Genomic DNA, 25,533 nt, shown 5'->3' with positions numbered 1-25,533 from the left:
GTGCAAAATTATCCTGGGCTATATGTCGTGTGTGAGAAAATAATTGTACTATGAAATATTCGAGGGTCACACATATGTGTTCGTTTGTTTATTTACGGTCATGTGTGTCACATATGTCCTTTTGAGGATAAATGAATGAGGTCAACGTACAAAGGTCATTTTTATACCGTTTGTCTAGACTATATTCAAAATGGGTAGTATCATGCTACACATTGCGTACTGGCATGGGAAGATTGTAACTTCCATCATAGGAAAAAGCAAACATACTTCACGATAGATAGCGTGGGAAATTACAAACTAGTGTGGGCGATAAATCAAATATTGTACATGCCTCCTTTCCCGTGGCAGCCATGATTATTCGAATAGATTCTCCCAATCCACGTCCATTAAAATACGTGAGGTGTGCCTTTTTTGTGTCAGTTGTCATGATTGGATCGGTGATCTGGAACAAGGTAGATCGTTACCGCTCAGAAATAATAATAATTTATTGGACGTTGGAGACCAGAACATTCGTGTATGCGTTATCGTGACTTTTATATAACGATAAGGGAGAGTACAGCGTTATAGTTGTGAGTGGGCGCTAATCAGCATGGAACGGGGTAGTTCACACACGCACACACGCACACACTGTCGAAAATATTTGGCCTTACATATGGTAATAGCTCTTCTTCTATGAGCACATTAACTTTCTCTCTCCGAAAAAGATGAAGAATAAGGTAGCTTGGTGCATGGCATCGCTATGTTCTATATGACACTACAAACAATTTATCTTTAACACCCTCAGTTTTGGATAATCTTCAAGAACGGCAGGGAAACATTCATCGCAATAAAGCAAAGATTCCGGAACAGCCAAATCAGCCTTAGAAAGATCATCCCCAACAAAATAACCAGATGAGGTGCCACACAATTTCTGTTGAAAATCACATCAGTTTGTTTAGGTACATAATATTACGTTGGTAATTTGTTATCATGATGACGTCACTGAAACTACTGCGCAACAATACTGTGCATAACAAATTGTCGTTTGCTGCACTGGTGCTGCACCAGCCACTTTAACCCTTATAACTTCTATTGTTTAGAACCAACTCCAAAATTAGCATTTCCATATAAGCAAAAAGATATATTCATAGATATTTAAAGAGGAAAGTTTAGGCAAATTTGATTGTTTACTCTGAATTGCAAGACAAAAAGTGTATGTCCTGGTTTGTTTGATTACAAGCTACATTAAGACCAAACATAAACAAACCAAAACGCATGTCCTGTCCACCCAAAACAGAATTTTGATTTTTTCCCCCTTTTTATTCAATATACACTAGCTGCAAATTACTCTGTATTATCACATTTCAATACTTTTTACTGGTAACCTAAAATGTGATTAGTAAATGGAAGATTTGGCTGACTATTTACTGATTGTCACCTTAGATTCTTCAAACGTAAACAACCCAGGTTGAATGAACAAATTGTGAAACATTCAGATACAAACACATCTCAAAAGCAAAACTATAAATATCATAGTAATAAATTAACAGAATGGTATTGTATTTCATATACATGTATGTATATATATATATATATGTGTGTGTGTGTGTGTGTGTGTGTGTGTGTGTGTGTGTTTCATTTGGACTAGGTATAGCATTTTCTAACACGTCTTGCAGAATGTACATTTTATTGGTTTTTGTAGTGAACCAATCACTTTTATGTATTTTGTTTCACGACTGGGCACTCATAAAGATAATCCCCACATATTACAGATATTGATGTGAGTGTAGATTGTACAAGCAAGACATTTCATTGGTTGTTTTCTGGCAGCTAGCTTGTAGGGAACTGGGTGATTAGTATAGTTCAATGTATAGTAAACAATCACTAGTGACAGGAAACTAAAGTTCAGCCTTCAAATACAAATACTATACACCAAAACATTTTGCATTGAAATACTTGTACAGAATTGTAAATTATGTGTGTTGTGAATTGTTGATTGATTTTGGAGTTTATTGTACGAATGATTTTTCAAGATTTAGAAAGATTTGCCTAGAATATTTTCCCTGGCTTGCAAATATGCTAATTTCCTTGCTGATTTAGAAAGTTATCGATAATTGTCTACTTTGAATATTGATATCAAATGTATTGCTTTCAGATCAGATATGGGAATTAAAAATCTATTTGGTGAACTACATAGCGCTACTAGGCCAGTTAGACTGCAAGAGTTTAAAGGGAAAACGCTTGCACTAGATGCATCCGTGAATCTAAATAAAGGATGTTGTGGTTGTGCCAGAGAGCTTGTGATGGACATACCAACTGATAGGTAATATTATGCATATCTATATGATAAATTGTGGATGTAGATCACAAAATAAGAAATTTAGGAAGCTATTTTGATTTAATTTTGCTAATGTGCATCTCATTTTGGTTTCATTATAGATATTTGAAGTACTTTATGAAAGTTGTGATGAATTTAAAGACATTTGGAGTCATCCATCTGGTTGTCTTTGATGGTCAATCATTTCCAGCCAAACTAGCCGAAAATGAGAAACGTAGAAAGTGAGTAGCAGCAGACTTGTGATTTTATGCATTTATTCAGACAGTTATGATTCATCCACCCTAAAATTGTTTTCTTTTGTTTTTTTAGATGACGTGCAATCTCAGTAAGAAAAGGGGTTGCATTTTGGGAGCAAAAAAATACAGTGATGCTCAGCGCCATTTTCCAGCAGGAGTTTCTGTTTCTGAACAAATGGTGCAAGTAGCAATTAAGGTAAATGTAAATTATTTCTATCATATTGTTTCAATAGAAAAAATATAATTTAATGTCAATGGCATTATGACAGCTGATGTGCCTCAATCTGATTTATTTTATTATGATTTATTACAGTCACTACGTGAGCACAATGTTGATTACATAGTAGCTCCATATGAAGCAGATGCACAGATGGTTTATTTATGTAAAACTGGTGTGGTGGAAGGCATAATAACTGAAGATTCAGATGCAATTGTGTATGGTGCTTCAAAGGTAAGTTATCTTCACAAAACATGACTATATTCCTGAAATTCATACCATAGTGTTTGAAGAATCAGTTACTAATCGTACTGTGATTTTTTTTATAGGTTTTTACAAAGACTGACTTTGATTTTGGAACAGCACGTTTAGTGGAATCATGAAAATTTACATAAATGTGTCAATCTTGAGAATTGGTCAATTACAAAGTTTGTATACATCTGTATATTATCAGGCTGTGATTATTTACCATCAAAGATGAGGACATTTATAAGGTAGAGTGTAAAATTGTTATAAGCTTCATAGTTTTAGGTGTGCAGTGTATTTAATTTTTCAGCCGAGTGAAATGGAATACATTTTGGCATAGTCCAACTACAGAAATCATAAGGCTCATGCATGTGTTGTGACAAAAAATTAAACGAGAACTATAACTGAAAAATGTATAATAGTAGGTCTATAATCAGTCGGTAAAATTGTAGATTTCTTGTCGCAGTTTTTAACGAGGCAGTTGAAAATTGTGTCGTGTTTTAATTTAACATTTTCTATTTATTTTCGAGGCCATTGCAAGGATAGGGATCTATCTCAATAGAAATGAATCTATCCCAGACAGTTACATAGCTGATTTTACAAAAACTGTGAACACTTTCAAGTTTCATCTAGTTTTTGATGTAAAGACCAGGACCATGGTTCCATTAAATCCACATAATTCTTCCTTTTATCATGACATGCCGTATGCTGGAGAGTATCCTTTCAGTTTCATGTCAACATGATATAAAATAACAATAAGATTTCATTCTATTATTATAAATCTGTCATTGTATCGCATAAGTAACTGTTTTGCAGTGTTGCACAGGTAAACTATAGCCTACTATGGAAATAAAAAAATAAAGGTTGTAGCGTGAAAACTACAATAAATATTGCTATTTTACTTGTTTCTAAGCATCTCAGACAAAGTGATTAGGTCTGGATGATGTATTATAAGTTTATTGTGTGCATACTTGAAAGGGTGTCATCTAGAAGGCACTGTCACTAAAACCTTTGTCATACTCCCAATTTTGGGTACATTTTGAAGTACTGGTAGCATTGCAATACATCCTAATCCAAATGAGAATTTTTGTCAAAGTATTCGATAGAACTGGTGTTCTTCATTGTTGTTGAAGTACAAAATAGTTTGTATTGATTCCTTAACTTGACACGTAGAGTGTTACCTCAAAGTGTAGCATTTAATCTGGCTGTTGGCAACTTATCAACAAAAACTTTATTGACAATAAATATACACCACCTGCTATGTACAACAAGGTAAGGAATTGTAAATGCATATTTTTGTCAGTAATTGGCATTGTATGAATCGTTCAGACCTCAACAAGATTTATGATTAGGGGGTATTGACCTACTTTATCATAGCGCCCAAAAACGAGAGTTTATCACTCCCAAAATAAGCTAAGGTCAAATCAATTTTGGCCTATAAAATGGATGCCCTCCCAACTCTGCAATAAACACCCTATCTCTGCAAAACATTGAGTGATTTTTTTTATTATAGGAATTTACGGAATTTGCTGCAACAGTTCTGGAGAACAATGACAGTATAACATGGACAATCCCATGTTGCAAAGTCATAAAATTGAACCTGACAAAAATAAAATTTAAAACAAATAATAATTATACAAACCATGAAGATGGATTGATTCAAACAGCGGACCACAGATTATTTTTGTCAAATGACATGAAGATTACCTGCCTTGAACATTGTCTTGTTCTTATTGACAATAAGGAGTATGTACTTTTTTGGAAGTGGAAATTCATGGGTGAAGTGTCTGACTTAGAGTCGTTCTCTAATTTATCTTCAGATTACAATCCCTCCGAATCTGTATTTAGTGACTTTTCTGATTTGGCATTATCAGATGATGCCCAGGGTCCAACAATACACACGCTTCCTTTTAAAGTCATGGGTTCTGGGTATTTCTTGACGAAACAAGCCATACTCGAAGAGGGTTTTAGAAAGATTGATACTGGTGACTCAATACCAGTACGTTTAAGACCAGACCCAGACAATTCATTTGGTTTTCAAGCCATTGCTGTAGATTTTGATGTTGGGTTTGGTTTTGCAGAGGTGGGTTATTTACAACGAGAATTGACAAAGTATGTACACCCTCTTTTACAAGCCAATAATATAACTGATGTTGTTGTAGATAGTATTAAATTTCGAACTACCTGGCTAATTATTGGTTTTATGCCAAAATAAGTATTACACGTACTGGCAGTCAGTGGGAGGCAGAAGTACTTCGGGAAAGTCTGACAGTTAGATAGGCTATACCGGTATATTGTATACATAATTTTTTATTTTTGCAATAATTTGCTTTTAGATTTTTTATTAAACTCCTTTTTCTATTATTAGTTTGTTTGCTTGTATTAATCTTCTGTTAATGCTCCAGTAGTGTCCTGTTGACAAAATTACCCCCCCTCTACAAACAGGCATGCTTTACTGCAAAATGACTAATTTTCACTGGGTTTAAATTTCGCTGATTTACTATTTCAGGCATATTCAGTGGGTTTTATCATTAACATAATGTGTTCTATGCTAAATTTTACATATTTCCCAGTGAATAATTAATCCTTTTACAGTATGTTGAGGGGTTACAGCTTTCACACTACTCTTTGAGTGGTGGTGAAATGTTTAAAATATCACTCATGCAAATTTTGTTCAATAAAACATATACATTATGTTTAATGTCTCCTTTATACATAAATATACTTAACAATTTGTATAACTGTATGTGATGAGAGTAGTCTCAATTCAATCTTGGTGGTGGTAGTAGCGCTTCTGGCAAATTATGAAATTGCGCTCCCACTGTTAATGAACCAGGTAGAGATGAGGTAGAGATGCCCTATTGGCTTGAAACACTCCAGGATCTGATCTTCTGTTTAGGTTTACTTTATCTAACCGCTCTACGCCATGTTTAGATGGCTGGTTAAAACTTGAAAGAGGACCAATTGTGAAAAGCTCATTTGAACCAGTCCAATAATAAAACGGCAGATCAGGATCAACTCTTTTTGAAAATTCGTTGCTTATTTTTCTGTAAAAAAAGCAGGATGAAATTAATAAAAATAATCATTAAGGTAGAGATGCAGTTTATTTTGCAAATTTCACGGCATTGCATGAACATCTGTATTCTGTGAAAATTTGAAATAAAAATCATTAGTAGAACTCTGTTAAATCCAATGGCAATGTAAATCAGCATATATTTTTACTTGACTATAAAATATGCAAATTAGCTTTAGTTTTTTTTAGTGCACATCCCAGAAAAAATAGCTCCTAGACGCTTTGACCTTTTCTTTTAAAATTTTCACAAATGATTGACAATGTGCATCTTCAAAACTCCGTCGGAGCATTGTTTTTGGATGAACAGGCAACTAGCCTGGGTGTTAATTTGTGCATAAACGTGAGCTGGCGCACAGCAAAACTGACAACTGGTAGACAGTTTTCAAGACGACACTTTCTTCATAGTAAACGGATGTATCCGTAAACCAATTTTGACAGGAAACAGAAGCATGGTTTAGAAGTTAATTTTTTTAGACCAATAAAAAAACATTTTTGAGCATATTTCAAACTAGTGTCCATAAAAAAATACAAAATTAATACAATAAGCTTTCCAAAAATATATAGTTTTGTGGACAAGGGAGAAATCTTGGTTGCCTAATTAACTAATTACAAGCCATGCATGGCACAGTCCCCGTTAGTTATCAACTTTGAGATATATAGTTATGTTTATAGTAATATAGCTGGAATATAACCATGTCAGGAATATGATTTTTTTAACATTAAAATGATTGACATTTGTATCTGATCCTCAAACAAGTACTTGTCCATATTGAGACAATGCTCTGGAACAGCATTCAAAATGCTCTGGAACAGCATTCAAAATCAGTCATTCTGAATACATACATATATATATATATATATATATATATATATATATATATATATATATATATATATATATATATAACATGATGTATAACGAATATATAAAATTTGAATATAATCAGTCAAAGTATTTTTTAGATATAATGGCTCTAGAAGCCCAATCATTAAAACAAAATGGCCGACAGTCAGCTATTTTGAATCCAATCTGAAAATAAAATGACATGCATCAGGAACCTGTAATGTCTAACGTGTGTTATAAGTTTGAACAAAATCCATCCATAAATGCACGAAATGCTTGATATTCGAGGATTTTTTAGCACAAAAATAGCACACTTTGAAAAAGATCATCAAACCAATATATCCGTATATCTGTGACATGATGTATAATGAATATTAAAAATTTTAACATAATCAGACAAAACAAGTCAGACATATGGGTCTGGAAACCCATTCATTAAAACAAAATGGCCGCCAGACAGCCATTTTGAATCTGATCTGAAAAATAAAATGACGTGCATCAGGAACCCGTAATGTCAATGTATGTACCAAGTTTGAACGAAATCCATCCATAAATGCTTAATATTTGATGATTTTTTAGTACAAAAATGACAACCATTCGGCCATTTTGAATAGGGTCGTCAAACTAATATATCTATGACATGATGTATAATGAATATTTAAAATTTGAACATAATCAGTCAAAAAAAAATACTAGAGATATGGCACGAGAACCACATTGATTAATACAAAATGGCCGCCAGTCGGCCATTTTGAATGTTATCTGAAAAACAAAATTATTTGCATCAAGGTCCCATAATGTCTAATGTATATACCAAGTTTGAGCAAAATCCATCTATAAACAGCCGAGAAATGCATATGGTTGCTTTTATGATTTTTTAGCACAAAAATGGCCGCCATTCGGCTATCTTGAATCAGATCATAAAACAAAATCATGTGCATCAATGTCCTATAATGTCCAACGTATATACAAGGTTTGAACAAAATCCATCTGTAAACAACCGGGAAATGCTCGATTTTGATGATTTTTAGCACAAAAATGGCCGCCATTCGGCCATCTTGAATCAGATCATGAAACAAATTGACGTGCATATGTATGATATCATTTATGATGTATGTGTGAAGTTTGATTGTGATTGGTCCAGGCATTTTTAAGATACAGGTCCGGACGCATGCACACACAAGTCTCCGTTTTAGAACCTTGTCCAAACGCATGCACGCACGCACGCACGCACGCACGCACGTCAAAACATAAGTCCCCGTTTTCGGACTGCGTCCGAACGGGGACTAAAAATACCTGTCAGGTAAACTGCATCTCTACCTTAAGTTGCCACAAGAATAAAATGTGTGAGGGACAGCTCTGCTGCTGTTAATTTTGGCCCATACAGAAAATTAGTTTGAATGGCCTTGGCACATCCAACCTTGTCTATTTTTATTCTCCGTTCGGACATGGTTCTAAAACGGAGACTTGTGTGTGCATGCGTTTGGACACGGTTCTAAAACGGAGACTTGTGTGTGCATGCGTCCGGACCTGTATCTTAGAAATGCCTGGACCAATCACAATCAAACTTCACACGTACATCATACATAATATTATACATATGCACATCAATTTGTTTCAAGATGGCTGAACGGTGGCCATTTTTTTACTGAAAATCATCAAAATCAAGCATTTCCCGACTGTTTACAGATGGATTTTGTTCACACTTGGTATATACATTGGATATTATGGGACCTTGATGCAAATTATTTTGTTTTCCAGATATAATTCAAAATGACCGACTGGTGGCCATTTTGTTTTAATAAATGTGGTTCTAGTGCCATAATCTGACTTGCTTTGACTGATTGTTTTCAAATTTTAAATACTCATTATACATTATTGTCATAGAAATACAGATATATTTGTTTGACAATCCTATTCAAAATGGCCGAATGATGGTCATTTTGTGCTAACAAATCATCAAATATAAGCATTTCTGGCATTTATGGGTGGATTTCGTTCAAAACTTGGTATACATTAGACATTACAGGTTCCTGATGCACCTCATTTTATTTTTCAGATCGGATTCAAAATGGCTGACTGGCGGCCATTTTGTTTTAATGAATGGGCTTCTCGAGCCATATCTCTGACTTGCTTTGACTGATTATGTTCAAATTTGTAATATTCCATATACATCATGTTAGATATATACAATGTATTCAAAATGGCTGATTCTGTTTTAATTAATGCTGTTCCAGAGCAATATCTCTCAATATGGACAAGTATTCGTTTGACAATCAGATACAAATGTCAATCATTATAATCATATTCCTGACATTGGTTATATTTCAGCTGTGCACAAAACTACATATCTTAAATTCGATAACTAACGGGGACTGTGCCATGCTTGGATTGTTTGTTTTGATTGGTCATGCGTTTGTATCTTACCTGTAATTATCTGTAAACGTTTTGTGATCAAAAATCCTTACTAATAAAGAGTGCATTATGGAAAAAAATCCTTCAACATCATTAGATGTTCCAGCTCTTGGATGTTCAGGAGGTAACTGACGAACCCTGTCTTCTGATCGTCTTCGTTCTGCACTTTCAATATTGGCAATAACGCCAACTATGACTTCCCTCGTCATTCCTCTTATACCTTTAATTACCCTGCATTAAATACAATTTGATAGACTGCAAAACCGTGATGTTAACCAACAAGTGCCTTCTTTTAATTTTTTAAGTTTAAGTAGGATAGAAAACAACTGAAAGATTATTTTTATGACGCGTGGGTTACGACTATAGTTATGTACGAGTGTTTACCTGTTGGGATCCATTGTTGAATAATCTTTCATGTAGACATGCCAGGGCATCCAATCATCTAATATATAGTTCAACATATCATGATTATATGCAGCTCTCATCTCTTCAGTTAACCCACGCCCATCTGTTGCTTTATGCCAATTAGCAATAAGTTGCACATAAGACGACTCAGCATGGTGTCCTTCTTCCTCAAAAAAATTCGCTACTGCAGGGGATAGTAATTATTCAACGTCCACAACACTTTGCTTGCGTTTACCAGTCAATGCTGTGTAAGTGGGGCCTGTAAGATTAAGTCAAACCTTTAAATAGATGTGCAAAATCAAACTAAGGTCGATAACATTGATTTTCACCCACAGCATTACTTCAACATTCTATCTACATAACAGTATCTAAGGTTGCAATTTCGTACACACGAGGAATTCCACCAACAATTCTTACCTGTGCTAGGACTGTTTAAAGCCTTAACAAAATGTGCAAGGTTGATATTAGAAACTGATCCTGAACGAGTACATTGTCCTATTCTTTTCATCTAATGTCCATGGTCTTCACGGTCCTGGTGATATTCATTCATATCTTCATCATATTCTGGTACATACAGATGGTGAATGAAGTCAATACCATGATGTGCCCACTCTCTTACTTCCAATCGAAATATATATATTGCCAACAAGGACTTGAGGCAGTCATTCCTAGTCTCAACCTTGCCTAATATAGAAACAAATATATTAGCATTTTTCGCTTGTGTACAGTAATTTATGTGTGGTAATACCAGCAGCATGCAGACTAATATAGCTTCATTGTAAACAGTATGTTATAAATATTTTGCAAGTAATCTGCACCATACTAAGAAGCAGATTGAAGATATAGTCACAAATTGAATACTAGTTCATCTGATGGTGATCAACCCAAAGGAATGTACATAGTGAAAAATAGAAAATAAACCAATCTGTTAGAAGCTCACCAAAGATACCAAAAAGATGTCAAAGTGAAAAATTAAAGATGGGAAAATAGGTAATATCATAAAGCATCACTTGACTTGGACAAAAGTGAAGCTCATTTTCATACATGTGGATGTTGATTAGTGCCTACTCTGTGAGACGAAGGGTTAAACAAATAAAACAATGCTGAGTCAGTTTTTAAATGAATATGCCTACCTGGAACCCAAGGTCTTGGATCATATGAAGCTGGAAATAATTTCCGTTTCAATATATGTATTGTTTGATCAAAGCTGCTATTATTATTTGCCATAAATTCAACAACCCAAATTACATCTTCAATGGGTACGGCTGGATGGTGAACGATTGGTCTTGGGATATCTATACAATTGAATCATAGATGACAATTTATGCACACCCATTTAATCAAAGGTGATTTGATTAGATGGGCAATACATTGTAATTCACCTACCAGCATCAGTTTGTAGTGTAAAATATTTCATGATAGTGGTAACTGGTGTTGATCTGGACTCCATTTTGGCTTCCATACTTAATTGGATGATGGAAACTGGCCTTACACTTCCTTTAGTGCGTAGGGAATTGAATTCACCATCAGTCACAAACCCTGCAAATAAATCATACAAACAATGTATTAAACTTTTAACATTGTGTTCCATTGTCCATGATAACAGAGGTGAATAATTACTTAATAATTAATATCCCTGGCTATATTTCCATATTGAAGAATTATTATAACAATTTAATTGATATAGAACAACTTGCCTACTACCACCATTCCTAATGCTTTCATAACATTTTTCAGTTAATCTTTCAGTTCTCTCATGTAGTTGTCAGTTATAGTTCGAATAGGTAGCGCTCTGACTGGCACAGTATATGGTTTCGTATTCCTCATTTCATCCGAGACCATAAAAACCAACAAATGTGAGGCAGCCTCCTTCTTTTTCAGAAATACACCCTTCTAAATAATTTCACAACCCCACAATGGTGTAAAAAGGAATGGTTACTTAGGTACGTCTAATATGATTTTATATGATGACCCATGGAATCGCAGGTAACTTGTAAGGGTGTGATTATAATGAAGGAAATACAGTGCCTATGAACAATATAGTGCATGAAATTTAAGCAACACAAACACACCTGTCCATACACTTTTAACATATTTCCTTAAACCAGCTCGCATATCAGTAGCATCAGCTTTTATCCACCATCTGCCATTTTTAATTTTCTTTTGAACATTTCTCAAAACCTCAATCTGCAAGTAAAATGGGTTCAACAAAAACTGTATTAGGCATTTTAACATAATAACAAACAAATAAGTCAGTGTCAAAACATCTATATTATACTAATTTTCAACCAGAAAAATATAATTTGTCTGGAACAATCAATTGCACTCAATATCATTCAAATCCAGATGTAACTTCTGAATGTAGTTTTATACATGTACATTATACAAACCTGAATGGCTGTATCTTTACTGAACCCACTCTTACCAATACGTCATGTCAAAGTACTTTTAGATATGCCAGCTATATTTACTTTAGCCTATAGATTGGAAACAAACTTGATTAGATACACAACATGCTTAATTTGCAAATTGAGTTTAAATTAATCATAAACGAATAATTTTAAAAATACAACAGTGTACCTTCACAAAATCTTTGTGTTTCCATTCAAATTGCAGATGTCAATTTCAAAGTAGAGTGATCACTTCACTGGCCCAAATCAACCCCCCAAAACGCCAATTATCATGATATGTTCCTACTTCATACCCTTTTTAAAAGGAATTTTATTAGCAAAGATACCTTGTTTATCATGACATAAGGTATTTTAGGCTTCCAGGCTATTTTCAAAAAGCATAACCTGAAATCAGGCATTTGTTGAGTAGACAGTTTACATACCTTCAATGGGTCTCTTTCTTTCCTACCACACCTTCTTGTCTGAGGATAAATGCCATGCACACCTGACATATCACAAATATTAGCATCATCTAACTCTTTCTCTTCAGCAGAAGTTAATACTCCAAATAAAGTTTTCACTGAAGAATGACCCTATTAAATAATAAGTGGAACATTGTTCGGTTATGATACAAGGTTATTGATATTGCAACATATTGAATGAAAAAAGTACAGTGGGAGTATCATCCGGCATGCAGTGAAGGTCCACGTGACAGTGTACTGTAAGAGTACATGATTTGCTTTATCTTCACAATGACCTTATTATTATACATGTTTTGGTGTAGGTTGCCCAGTCATCTTGGAAATATCTTGTAATTATACCATAATTCAATACAGTAGAATGTAAATGCCCCATGCAATACCAAAAACATGGAACTTCCTTATTGAGATACAACAACTGATGTTTAATAATATAGCACAATATCCAGATTAACTCGCCAGTATCATCGAGTGAGTGACAACTTAATAACCACACAAATAAAATAAAGTCCAGTAACCAATTTACCTCTTTTTCAGTAATATCCAGCTCAACTTCATTTGCATTATTGTCCAGTTGAGAATCTTTTACATTACCATTTGAAATATCTAGGTTTCTCTGGTTACTAAAATTAAGCTCCATTATTTCCCATTCCTGATTGATGTCATTTTCACTGTGCCATTCAATATCGCATGATTTCATTGCAGTAGCAAGTATATCTGTATCCATGTCCTCCACATTTCCACTGAATGAAGTGTCACGAGTTTCACTAACTTCAGTTGTATCTGATGCTTGCGTTTCACTGGAATCTTCATAATTCCACATTGGTCCACAATGAAGAGACAACCACTTGTTGCCGAAATAAGTATACATTGTCTCCATGTATTGTTGATAAATTTCTGGACACTTGCACTGCTCGGCATTATCAACAGCAAAGAACTTAATGTTGTATGCCGACATTGGCCAGGGCATTCGGTCAAGTGGCATTCTGGTTCTATCTGAATTTTCTCTTAGTTGCAGAGACTGCGCTAAATAGAGAAATGTATATTCCTGCTTCTGATTATGCAACCCTGAAATACCATTCATCAGTAGGGAAAGAAAACTATCAGGTACAAACTGTGAAGGTACCTCAGGAAATTTAACCATCATGCAGAGTCTGAAGATCTGTGATAGCAAGCTTACTCTCTGTCGTTGACTCAACATTGAGAATTTGCCAAGTGTATTCTCAAAATACTCCCCAGACGTTGATGGTGTTGATGATTTACCCGTTAGGCTGAAATTAGCCATAGCTGAACTAACATCTACTGGTATTTTGTTTAAAGGAGTACGGGTAGATAGAATATTGGAGTCATCGCAGAAGAATTCAAAACTGTCATTATAGTTGATATTAAAAAACTCTTCCGCCTCTGACACACTTGCAAATCTTGTCCTGAGATGTTTAGTGCACCGACTCCTACAAGACTGCCCTGTTAATAAATTAAAAAGTCAGGCAGTGTGAACTTCAAATACTGAAAGAATTACCATTAAAAAAAATACATAAAATTTAGCTATATTCACAATTTATACATGAACACATTTATATAGCAACATTATATAATAAACAATGATCATCATCATAAGTGATAGGTGTGTAGATGGCAGTATATTAAATTCAATTAATATTATCTTACGCACTAGCAATATAGCATCATCATTTTATTGTTAATTACCAGTATATCCAGTGATCAGATAAACATTAAACAATGCTTGTCTAAAGTAAGAAGAAATATACATAGCATTTACAAAACTTACACTCCCGTTTCTCTTCTTTTGATACACTAGCTACAGCATCAGCACATTTACTCCAAAAGTATTCATCCTTTGTGGCAGGCCACGGACTTGTGTTTTTACCATCAATGCAAGAGTACAATGCAATAAACTGTACCAATGCTGATTCTTCACCATATGTCCATTTTCTTGACTTGCCAGCACATGGTACATTGCTTTTCTATACATGTAAACGAGCAATGATGTAATAACGTTTTATGTAGAGAAGCTTATAAGTAATAGGGAATCAATAATACAATTTTAATTAAAAACTAATTTACCTTTTGAGAATCAAACAACACTTTCCTACTCCGGGGAGGTTTAACACTACTTTCAGGTAGGTGTACTGACACCTTGCTTCTTTTTAACTGTCTAGGCGTCGGCGTGTTAGACTCACGCGGTCTCGACATGATTCTATAAAAAAAATGATCATTTATAATTAATTTGTCGGAGCTCCCTGGTCGGAGCTATCTCTTATCTTGCGTGCAGGTCAAGGTTGTAATGTCCTCCAACAATAGGCCTCAAAGAATGGGCGTAAACACCAAATTAAAAAGGGGCGCCTTCGGGGGCCTTCGCATTTTTGCACAGCAAGTATACTAAAGAAAACAGAAATGTCAAAAAATAACATGAAAAGCGGTTTTTTTTTCGTAAACGGCGATTAAACAAACGGTAGTGATTTGGTAAATACTGCCATTCGCGTGGAATGGCTATTTACATTTTGAAAATGCCATCGACAAAAAAACGCAGTTATGAAAGTATTAAACTAGTTTCACATCGGTATGCGGAGGCTAGCTATATATTCTTCCAGAAATTATACGAAAAAAGATGATGAAAAGGTTTACCTTTACAGTAGCACCGAATGAACGGACTTAATCCTCTCGTGACAAAACTCTGCTCGAGGCCGCCATTATACACGCAAAGTAGGAAGTAAACCGGAAGTGACGTCGTGACCCACGCCACCTTATTTGCCTCATTTGCATTCTGCATTTCATATCTCCGACAACTCCTGGCGTTCACCGAAATGAAGGCACATTTAATCTACTTTGATGGGCGGGGATTAGCGGAATCAATAAGGCTGATTTTAGCCACCGTTGGAATCGAAGTAAGTCAGTGTCAAATGTGTAAGTCAAATGTCAGTGTATATAGTATATCTCTTTTCGTTTGTACAGTACAACGTAGGGTAAATCTCGTGTACAGTACGGAGTACGGTAAATCTCTTTTTGTACACGCAGTTTACAGTTAATCTCGTGTATATTTCTTGTATACACACAGTAAATCTCTTGCACAGTATAGCGTACGGCGGGCGCGGTTTATTTCGTTTTGTCACATATTTCGGCACGGTTCTAGAAGCCGTACCTACACACGAATTGGTGACATGACAAAATGCACGATCTTCAATGGGGGCCGTTTCCTCGGTATATACGAATTGGTACAAGATAAGATACGATAAGATAATTCTTTATTACAGCCTTATAGAATAAATTACATGTCTATTTTGGTTTATAAAATGTAATAAAGATACTTACACATAAGGTACAACAAATCACGTGACAATATAATGATAATAACGGTAATACATCTTAGCTTAACAGTTGAACAGAACAATCATATAGTCAGTCGGGTCACGCCAAGGGTAACGCACTTGTTGCAAAATGGCCGTGTGGTTGAAACTGGGTCATGGCGTGACGGGTGAGGAAGACAGCATTAAACACCCACAAAATCACAATAAAACGAGGAAGTGGTTGCATATTACGGCGTAGCCAACATGGGAAATAAAAAAAAACGCACAATACAAACGACACGGGTTCAAATCACACTAGATACACACTCACCAGAACCGAAGCAATCAGAAATCCTTTTGGCTTTCCCGTTAAACTCATCGGAACATTGAAGTAGTTAGAAAAATGAACACCACTCAACTACCAATTGCAACGTCGTGGCGTGGTACACAAACGTGCCATCAAGATAAAACAAAATTAGCTTAAAACGACAGGGGGTTCGAGTCCCGCTCAGAGCAACCGTAAAAACGTAAATCAAATAAACTGAAATCCCTCAAACCGTAACAAGTGAACAAAAAAACGTCACGAAAAAATAATAAACCTTACGAAACTTTACCATGCAAAACTGAATGAATGAATAAATAATAATAACAACTTGCGTCAAGGTAGTTTTGTTAAAGTGTCAATGGCGTTCCCTATATTACGAAAACAATTCAGGAAATAGACCAATATCTTCTGTGGTGTTGTGGAATTTATACTGTGTCTGCGGAATTGTTAGCAGTTAACATATTGTTAGAAAGTTTCACAATTAAATCAAATATCCAATGATACCAGTATATTATTTTAAAAACTTGCAATTGTGTGAATTAATCAAACACGAGTTGTTTACAACAAATTATGTCTCAAATATTTGTGGACACATTTATTCTCTCAATTCTCTCAACCTTGAAGAGGTGGAAATTAATTAAACGACAGGTATTTACTCACAGTTATATGGTCAATATTTGTCCATACATTCATTCTCTAAATTTAAGAACTTGTAATTGTTGGAATTAAACGCGAGTTGCTCCGGACAGTATACCAGTAGTTGAACACATTGTGCAAGTATCCTAATTGCCAATAACAATGTCTACAAAGGAAGCAAAGAAAAGAGGCAAAAAGCCAGCTAAAGGAAAGGGCAAAAAACATAAGGTGGTCACTGAACCCATTTACTTGTGTGTAATTTGCACAACAGAGTGCCTTGAAACACCATACATTGAAACAAATGAACAGTATCATGTGTGATAAATGCAACACGTGGTGTCACTGGGGATGTGTGAACATTCAAGGGGAGGATGATGAAGAACTTGGAGAGGAAAAGTGGTATTGTCCTAACTGCAGAAAATAATTTTAGATTACAGTGCTGACTACCAGTGCAATCCTACACAACATTTATTCGGTTAAATGCAAATGTTAACTTGATTATTTTTTAAAACTGGTTTCAGTATTTATCAAATGCAGATGACTCAACACTCGGATAAAATGACAACAACACAAAATAAATCACAAATGATGCAACATGATGCCCTTTAACATTTATAAAATAGACACCATGGTGGTCAGCATTGTACAAGACGTGTTTCTATATTTATTAATATGAAGTAGAAGTGGCATGTGTACTATATAATATGTGTGTGGAATATTATTGTAGAATTTGAATTAAAGTATGGACATTTATGAAATAGTATATTTTTTATTTTTGAGTCTTTGCAGTTACCCTGTCTGTATGTGTGTGTGTGTGTGTCTCCGTTCCACTGATATCTCAAGAACCAAATGTTGGTTTTTAATGAAACTTGGTGTATAGATGCTCTGGGCTAATCCGCAGATTTGGTTTTGGTTGAAATCCATACATATTAATTACCAGATTTGCTAATTTTTAACTATTCCACTGTTATCTATAGAGCCATTCATTAGATTTTGATAAAACTTGGTACATAGATGCTCTGGACTAATGCACAGATGTGATTAGTTTTGGGTTAAAATTCATGCATATAATTAACCTAATTTTTATAATGATTAGATTTTCGGCTTTTCCACTTGAAAATACATAGGAAGATGCACATACAGATATGTGAAATATTAATTACCTAATTTGCATAATTAATCAATTTTCAGGTTTTGATATTTCAAGTACTATTACTTTATTACTTTTCAATGAAACTTGGTAAGAATGTGTGTATATTAATCAATTAATTTACATAATTAGTTAATTTTTAGATTTTACACTGATGCTCCAGAACAATGCACATACCCACTCAGTTTGAGTTAAAATCAGATCATATTAATTATCTAATTTGCATAATAAATCATAATTTTGGGTTCAATTTCAATGAAACTTCGTACATAGATGATCTGTGACAGTACTTATCTTGGTTCATATGTACTCTAACACAATGTGATATTCAAATTAGTTTTAGGTTTATATACATCTATAACAATTACCTAATTGGCATAATAATTTACTTTTCAGTTTTCCACTAATTTAGTTAGGATTAATCATCACATTGTAATGAAACTTTGTACATGAGCACCCTGAAACAATGTGCAGACATAAATCTATGGATAAGTGCTTAATTTGTATAATAATTAATTTGGTTCAATGAGGTAATCCACATACATGATTAGTTTAATGTTGATAACCATACACATTGCATATTTATTATTAGCCCATTTCTGACATCAGAAAAATCAGATTTAAATTTAATTCATCGCAGAGGTGTTATGGAACTAATTAGACTAAAAACCATGTATGAAAAATTAGACTACCCCCCCGGTAAATACCATGAATGAAAAATCAAATGTATTTTCTGTATGTATTGGGCCATTCCAGTTTATATCTGCACCCCCTGTTGATGAGCTTGTGTGTTTACTTCATACAGGGTATAATTTACATGGGTGTATAAGTCATACAAAGTTTTATTTCCGAATCTCCATTCACCATACAGCAATAGAAATCCAAAACTATAGTTCCTACTTATCGTGTTGATGAATTCCATTGTGCCACCATACAGAGTAGGATTTCCAAATATAACTCTCATCATATGCTAATTTACGAAGTTCAAAAATTTATTTGTGCCACCATCCTTATCTGATTTCAGTAATAACTATTTCATACTGGCCCTTTTTTACGATATACAGTCAGAATTCCAAGTTTTTTTTAATCACACTGTTTGAAATCCAACCTCATCAACCGATATATGGCGAGATACACTAGGCCATATTTTATTTAGTAGCCATAACTGCCTGGATTTCCAGGATTTTGTTTCCATACTCGTCTGGATTTCTAGATTCTGTTTCTCTATTGGAATTCTGGGATATTTTCCCCATCATACAGTGCTGGAAATCCGACCACATCAACAGGGGGTGCAGATATAAACTTGAATGGCCCATTATAAATTTTGATGATGTGAATCACATTTTTTTCATGTTATGCATCTCAAATAGCAAAAACTAGTTAACAAGCTTCTTGTTTGAAAAGAAAACCTTAATTTGGTTTTAATGTGTCTCCAATACATGGGCGTTCTTTCTAAGCTTTCTTTGATATTGTCTTTCAAAATCCTATTGATTTAAACACTTCATTCATAAACCGCCAGAATACATATTTATTTCATGGAGTAACATATGTTAACGTTACTTGTGGTAAATTAACATGATCATCAAACTTAAGATCCACATTGCATTTAAATTAAAATGTTCATATTTATTAGTATATATATTCATAACTATACACTGTATAAGATAGTTTATAAATAAATAAACGCTGCTCGGACTGATAAGTATGATATATTGAAGATAATATTTGGTAATCGTAGTCCTAAATAACTATTTTAGCTATTTTTAATAGTTATTTAGGACTACGATTACCAAATATTATCTTTACTGTATAAGATACAGTATTTGATATGCCTGTATGTTATCACAAACATGTAATGTCAATGAACCAAGTTTGTCAGAAAAATATTTTAAAAAACATTGTTTATATTATTCTTTATATAGACGTATTTATCAAGTTTGATCACAAAACTATCATATTTTATGCAAATACACAGAAATTACAATATAAGAAAGCTGAAGCATTGATGGAACTTCATGAAACATGATAAGTTATCCAGATATCTGCAAAAACTGAAAGTTGCACATTATCCTATCAGTCCTGCAAGAAAATAACTCAACCTGGTTCATTTGATTAATGAATCAAGGAGGTTGCTTTCTTACAGGAGAGGGCCTATCACTTTTACCCAAGTTGTGAATATTGATGATACTAAACCTTCTGATAAATTGAATGTTCATCCAAGTTTCAATTTCATCAAAATGATAAGCAATTCTTCTTTTATTCCCACCTTTCGTCCAGGTCCTCTCTTCATAGGTGGTGACTCTTGTTTTTTGAGATTTTGATGTCTTTGTGCCTTTCCAATACATCATTTTAGCAACCTTTAGTTTCAAGTATTCAAATAATAGATTACATATTTTAATAGTTGTTATTCCAGTGTAGAAAAGACAAGTCTTGTCATCAGTTATAATTCCATCAAATTGTAGTTTAGGCTTTGGAGGTTTTTCAGAAAGTTGTTTTATCAGTTTGTCTTTTTTTTATTTCAATGTCTTTCATGTCGAACCTTTGACAATGTTCACCTGAACAATCACACTGCAGTGGCTCTCTGTAGTTATGTATCCATTCAGGTATGTTTGTATCATCAGAAGGGCCAGCAATTGTAGGGCATGTTATTAGTCCCCGTGCGTCCGTCCGGAGTCGTATCTCAGAATCCCTTGGACTGATTCTGTTCATTCTTTGCATGTGCCTATTACTTTATGTGGGACATATGCACATGCAGTGGTTTAGCGATTGAATTCAAAATGGCCGACTGGCAGCCATCTTGTTTTTTGAAAATGTTGTATTTTGGACATGCTTTGTCTGTTTTCATTCAAACTTGGTACATAGATTATACATGTTATGATACATGTCCATGACGATTTATTTCACAATTGGATCAAAGATGGCCGACTGGCAGCCATCTTGTTTTTTGAAAATGTCGTATTTTAGACATGCTTTGTCAGTATTCATTCACATTTAATACATATATCATACATGTTACGATACATGTCCCCGACCGACGTCAGTTCCTGAGTCTGTCCGCCCGTCCGTCAGTATGTCCGTCCGTCTGTGCGTCAGTCTGTCCAGAGTCATATTTCAGAATCCTGTGGCCCGATTCTGTTCATTCTTAGCATGTGTCTAGTACCTTATGTGGGACTTATGCACATGCAGTGGTTTAGCGATTCGATTCAAAATGGCCGACTGGCAGCCATCTTGTTTTTTGAAAATGTTGTATTTTGGACATGCTTTGTTAGTTGTCATTCAAACTTGGTACATAGATTATACATGTTAGGATACATGTCCATGACGATTTGTTTCACAATTGGATAAAAAAATGGTTGACTGGCAGGCATCTTGTTTTTTTTTATTTTTATGTGATCTTGGACGTGCTCTGTCAGTTTTCATTCAAATTTGGCACATGCATGTACTTTATACATGTTAGGATGCATGTCCATGACAATTTGTTTCAAAATCTGGTCAAGAATGGCCGATTGACAGCAATCTGACTTTTTGGCCTTACTACTATATTTCCACAATTTATGTACCACTTTCATTTGTATTTGGCACATACATCATACATATCAGTGTGTTTCATAATCAGATCAAAGATGGCCGAATAACGGCTGTTTTTATTTTTGGCCATATTACTACTACACGGAACACGTGTTTTGATGTAAATAAACATTCTGTTGTCTACGCCACTTGGAACTGAAGTTTCAAGGACATGCTCGTGACAACCCATCCCCTTTAATATGACGAGCACAAAGAAAACTTTCAAAAATTTAACGGGGACTGTGTCATTTTTAATGACTTGTTGATGGTGTATCTGACAGTTCAGTATTGTCTGTATTTGATGAATATGTGAATGTTACTTTCTGTCTGTTTCGTATTGGTTCAAGTGCATGTTTATAGAGTTTTCTTCTGGGTGCTTTTACTTTAGACAACGATCTTCCAAGAGGCAAAGTAGGATATGGGTGTTCTGTTGTTGGTTTACCATCAATGAAGTGCTCAGAACAAACACGATCATAATTGGTAGCCTCCCAGTTCTTTTTTTTGGTTAATTTGTCTGTTCTGTACATTATCCTGCACCACTCTTTGTACATTTCATAATTATTCAGCTTTGATGGGAAGGGGTATAAGTAAAAAGGAGGGTCGCAAATACATGCTCCTACACCATGAAGGGACCTGTGTTGATAACATAATTCTGTTCTTCATTTGTTGATCCTATAGGTGCTGTTGTGGCACAAATAATATTTGGCATTGCAGAATGTTTATCTGGAGGAAAAAGCACATGGAATTATTTTAGTGTATACTTTTACAAGACGCAAGTTGTTATATTTATTTCAAATAAATATTCATATAGTATATGTATCAAACAGTAGCTAAGACTAATTATATTGACACTAAAACACTACATAACCATTGACCAGTTGCGTCAAAAGACAATGCATTTAATTTGCATGCTGTTTGGAGTAGTTGCAGACAACAGAGCGTCTTGAATAAACTAATGGCATGATGTACACCATCTTGTTTTTCTGAAACCCTCGTAGTTTCCGTAGTTTGTTTGGACACAGTTCCAATTAGGGACTATGGTTTGGGCGACTTATTGTTACGTGGCACATTTTGTGAAAATCTCACTTCCTCTGGCACCACTTGATTTGTGCTAAAAATCATCAAAATCAAGCATATCTCGGCTGTTTACAGATGGATTCTGTTCAAACTTGGTATATACATTAGACATTATAGGACCTTGATGCACATTATTTTGCTTTGCAATCTAATTCAAGATGGCCGAATGGCGGCCATTTTTGTGCTAAAATACCAAAAAAATCAACCATTTCTCGGCTCTTTACGGATGGATTTTGTTTAAACTTGGTATATACATCAGACATTATAGGACCTGGATGCACATTATTTTGTTTTGCGGTCTAATTCAAGATGGCCGAATGGCGGCCAGTTTTGTGTTAAAATACACAAAAAATCAATCATTTCTCTGCTATTTACAGATGGATTTTGTGTGGGGTATAGGATCTTTTACCAAATCAGATAACAAGTCAGTTACTTCGAGTTGAAAAGCACGACTACTTTATTCCGTGATCTAAACACTACTGCCTCGTGTTCACCTTGACTCACACATGTGACAAGTTTACAATCTGGCGGGCAATCTCAAGTTACATTAACGTAATAGGCTATAAATTATAGTGACGTAATGTAAGATAAAGAATATCATACGGTATCCCAAAATATGTTAAACACAGAAATCTGTTCAAGTCTTGTATTTTGCAGCGGGCTATAGCTGCTGCATTTCGCGTTGATCTTTGTAGAGTCGTGCCACGCTGTTTATGTGTTACGTCCATGTGAGTGTCATTATTGAGAACTTCGGTAGGCGTGATGTTTACATTCACTTCTAGTGGGTATAACTTAGTAACCGGGCGACTAGTAAGTCCGTTAGCGGTTCTAATATGTGCAGAACGAATTATACCATCATTTCCGCGATTGAGCTTGAGTACTGTAGCTAATTTCCAATTAACGTGTTTATCAGTGTCGTGGTGCACAAGCACGACATCGCCAACTTTGATAACATTTTCCGTTTTTCCCGATATCTTCTGATTTTCGCGTAACGCGGTTAGGTATTCAGAGGCCCATCTTCGCCAGAATCGCGCGTGTAGTCTCGGCAGATAAGCGTATCTTTTGTTGAGATCGTTGTGATTACCGAAAGTTGGGTCGACGAGTTCATCTTCGTCGGCGGGAATATGGGGAAGCGACGTAAGTGGGCGGCCGTGTAACAAATGTGACGGAGATAGCGGCGCGTTATCTTCCAAGTCGGATGAAACGTATGTCAGTGGGCGGTCGTTCAGAACATTTTCTACTTCCGTTAATAATGTGCGTAGTTCGTCAAACGTTATGTAAGAGCGACCGAGGACCTTCTTGATTGCGTTCTTTGTAATTCCAATAAGTCGTTCCCAAAATCCCCCGAACCACGGTGTACGTTTGGGAATAAACTTCCATGTTGCACGTGTGTTTGTCAGATAGGTTTTAATCTCAGGCGAGTCGAACAGAATGCGCAACTCGTCGGCTGCGGATAAATTCGTAGATGCATTATCTGACACCATCGTGGTAGGCAATGATCGCCTTGCAGCAAATCGTCGAAAGGCGTTCAAGAAAGTTCGAGTAGTCAGATCAGGAACTAACTCTAAATGCACGGCACACGTAAATAGGCAATCGTAAGCTTTGGATTCTCTGTTGTTTGTAGGCGATTTTACATATAGGGCACCGGTGAAATCAACTCCCGTTATAGTGAATGGTGGAGTTATATTGACGCGAAACGACTGAAGTGCTGCTGTGGTCGGATTCGGATAGTTTTCCATTGGCTTTTCGGCAAGTAACACACGCGTGTAATAATCTCTTCACCGTTCTACGAATTTTCACAATCCAGAAACGTAGCCTTAAATGGGTGACAGTCGACTGTACTCCACTGTGAAGTACTTGAGAGTGTGCGTTTATTATAACGAGCTCAGTAAATCGTTGATGGGGTGCTAGAAGAATTGAAAAGCGAGTAGCATAGTCCAGAGGAGCATTATGCAATCTCCCACCACAATGCAGTATATTATCCTCATCTAGAAAGAGACCGAGCTGTCTACAAAGTGTACTCTTCCTTCTCCCGGACTTAAGCGTGTTTATATCGTCTTGATATACCTGCATTTAAATGTCCGTTATCCATTTATTTTCAGCGTGTTTTATTTCGCCCACGGAAATAGGTTCAATTTTTCGCGATTCACTCTTTCGTTTCAAATTTGAAAGGAGCCGTATCACAAGAGCAGAAATACGTAGTAATTTAGTAAGCGTACTAAACCTTTCTGCGTCAATTACGTGATGTATTCCAAGTTTTCGGTCGATGGGTTTCGTTTTGGTAGCCGGAATTCGAAGTTTATCATGTCCGATTTCAGGGTCAGGGATTGCGGCGGCCACATGATACGCGGTACTATCAAATAATTTGCAGACAGGCCAATCACCGAGTTTTAATCAAGTCGGTCCAAGCTACCAAATGTCGGACTTCATCAAACTTTCAGCTGAAATGCCACGTGTGATAAGATCAGCGGGGTTTTCGTTAATCGGACAATACTTTACATCGCAAGGAAATTCATTAATTTCTTTAATTCGATTAGCAACAAATCTTGGCAACCTTTTCTCACTTCTTATCCAATGAATAACTATATGGATGTCAGACCATAAGACGTGTTTCGTGATGTTAATCTTATCCTTCAAAGCATGAGAGACGAATCGAATAAGCCTGGAACCTATTAATGCTGCCATACGTTCAAGGCGTGGTAGTGTCATTTTTTTGAGTGGCGCAACACGTGTCTTAGAAATAACTAACGAGGTCTGTCGATCTTGACGTAGATACACGGCAGCACCGTATGCTTTAGGACTAGCATCAACAAACACGTGGAGTTTGTGGACATCAGTAGACTTAGTGTGA

General features: G+C 35.4%; 2 protein-coding genes and 2 pseudogenes across 3 annotated transcripts in view; 2 read left to right on the top strand and 2 right to left on the bottom strand.

The window, feature by feature from the left end:
• The first annotated feature begins 2,728 nt into the window (after positions 1–2,728).
• LOC146738355 (uncharacterized) lies at positions 2,729–5,296 on the top strand (annotated as a pseudogene).
• Positions 5,297–5,684: 388 nt separating this feature from the next.
• LOC146738354 (uncharacterized) lies at positions 5,685–13,684 on the bottom strand (annotated as a pseudogene). Its single transcript, XR_014930547.1, has 10 exons — positions 13,149–13,684; positions 12,587–12,736; positions 12,144–12,230; positions 11,826–11,940; positions 11,140–11,292; positions 10,887–11,048; positions 10,171–10,437; positions 9,733–10,012; positions 9,361–9,579; positions 5,685–6,063 (listed from the first exon to the last, which is right to left on the bottom strand). The product of XR_014930547.1 is annotated as an uncharacterized LOC146738354 (transcript).
• On the bottom strand, positions 13,631–15,332 carry LOC146738353 (uncharacterized). The gene is made up of 5 exons (XM_085503948.1): positions 15,269–15,332; positions 14,708–14,840; positions 14,412–14,607; positions 13,803–14,086; positions 13,631–13,648 (listed from the first exon to the last, which is right to left on the bottom strand). The coding sequence occupies exons 2-5, from the start codon at positions 14,834–14,836 to the stop codon at positions 13,631–13,633; spliced, it is 627 nt and encodes a 208-aa protein (XP_085360074.1). The 5' UTR covers positions 14,837–14,840; positions 15,269–15,332.
• A 69-nt stretch (positions 15,333–15,401) lies between these two features.
• LOC146738352 (glutathione S-transferase A4-like) overlaps positions 15,402–25,533 on the top strand; it is a 28,148-nt gene continuing 18,016 nt past the window's right edge. The window contains exon 1 of the mRNA XM_085503183.1: positions 15,402–15,528. Within this exon, the coding sequence (XP_085359309.1) occupies positions 15,448–15,528 (81 nt within the window). The 5' untranslated portion in view covers positions 15,402–15,447. The remainder of the gene's footprint in view (positions 15,529–25,533) is intronic.

The sequence above is a fragment of the Saccoglossus kowalevskii genome, chromosome 9 (assembly GCF_978046115.1).
Source record: "Saccoglossus kowalevskii chromosome 9, keSacKowa6.1, whole genome shotgun sequence".
In the NCBI taxonomy this organism is placed as follows: Eukaryota; Metazoa; Hemichordata; class Enteropneusta; family Harrimaniidae; genus Saccoglossus; species Saccoglossus kowalevskii.
Note: the sequence above shows the minus strand (reverse complement) of the source record. Positions and strands in the feature narration are given on the sequence as shown.

Bases quoted from the DNA above. Each gene is read 5' to 3' on its own strand.
- LOC146738353 (XM_085503948.1), bottom strand. From the start codon at position 14,836: ATGTCGAGACCGCGTGAGTCTAACACGCCGACGCCTAGACAGTTAAAA. The intron at 14,608-14,707 runs GTAAATTAGTTT...TTACATGTATAG, and splicing joins TGTTGTTTGATTCTCAAAAG to AAAAGCAATGTACCATGTGC. The intron at 14,087-14,411 runs GTAAGTTTTGTA...ATTTATTAACAG, and splicing joins AAAAGAAGAGAAACGGGAGT to GGCAGTCTTGTAGGAGTCGG.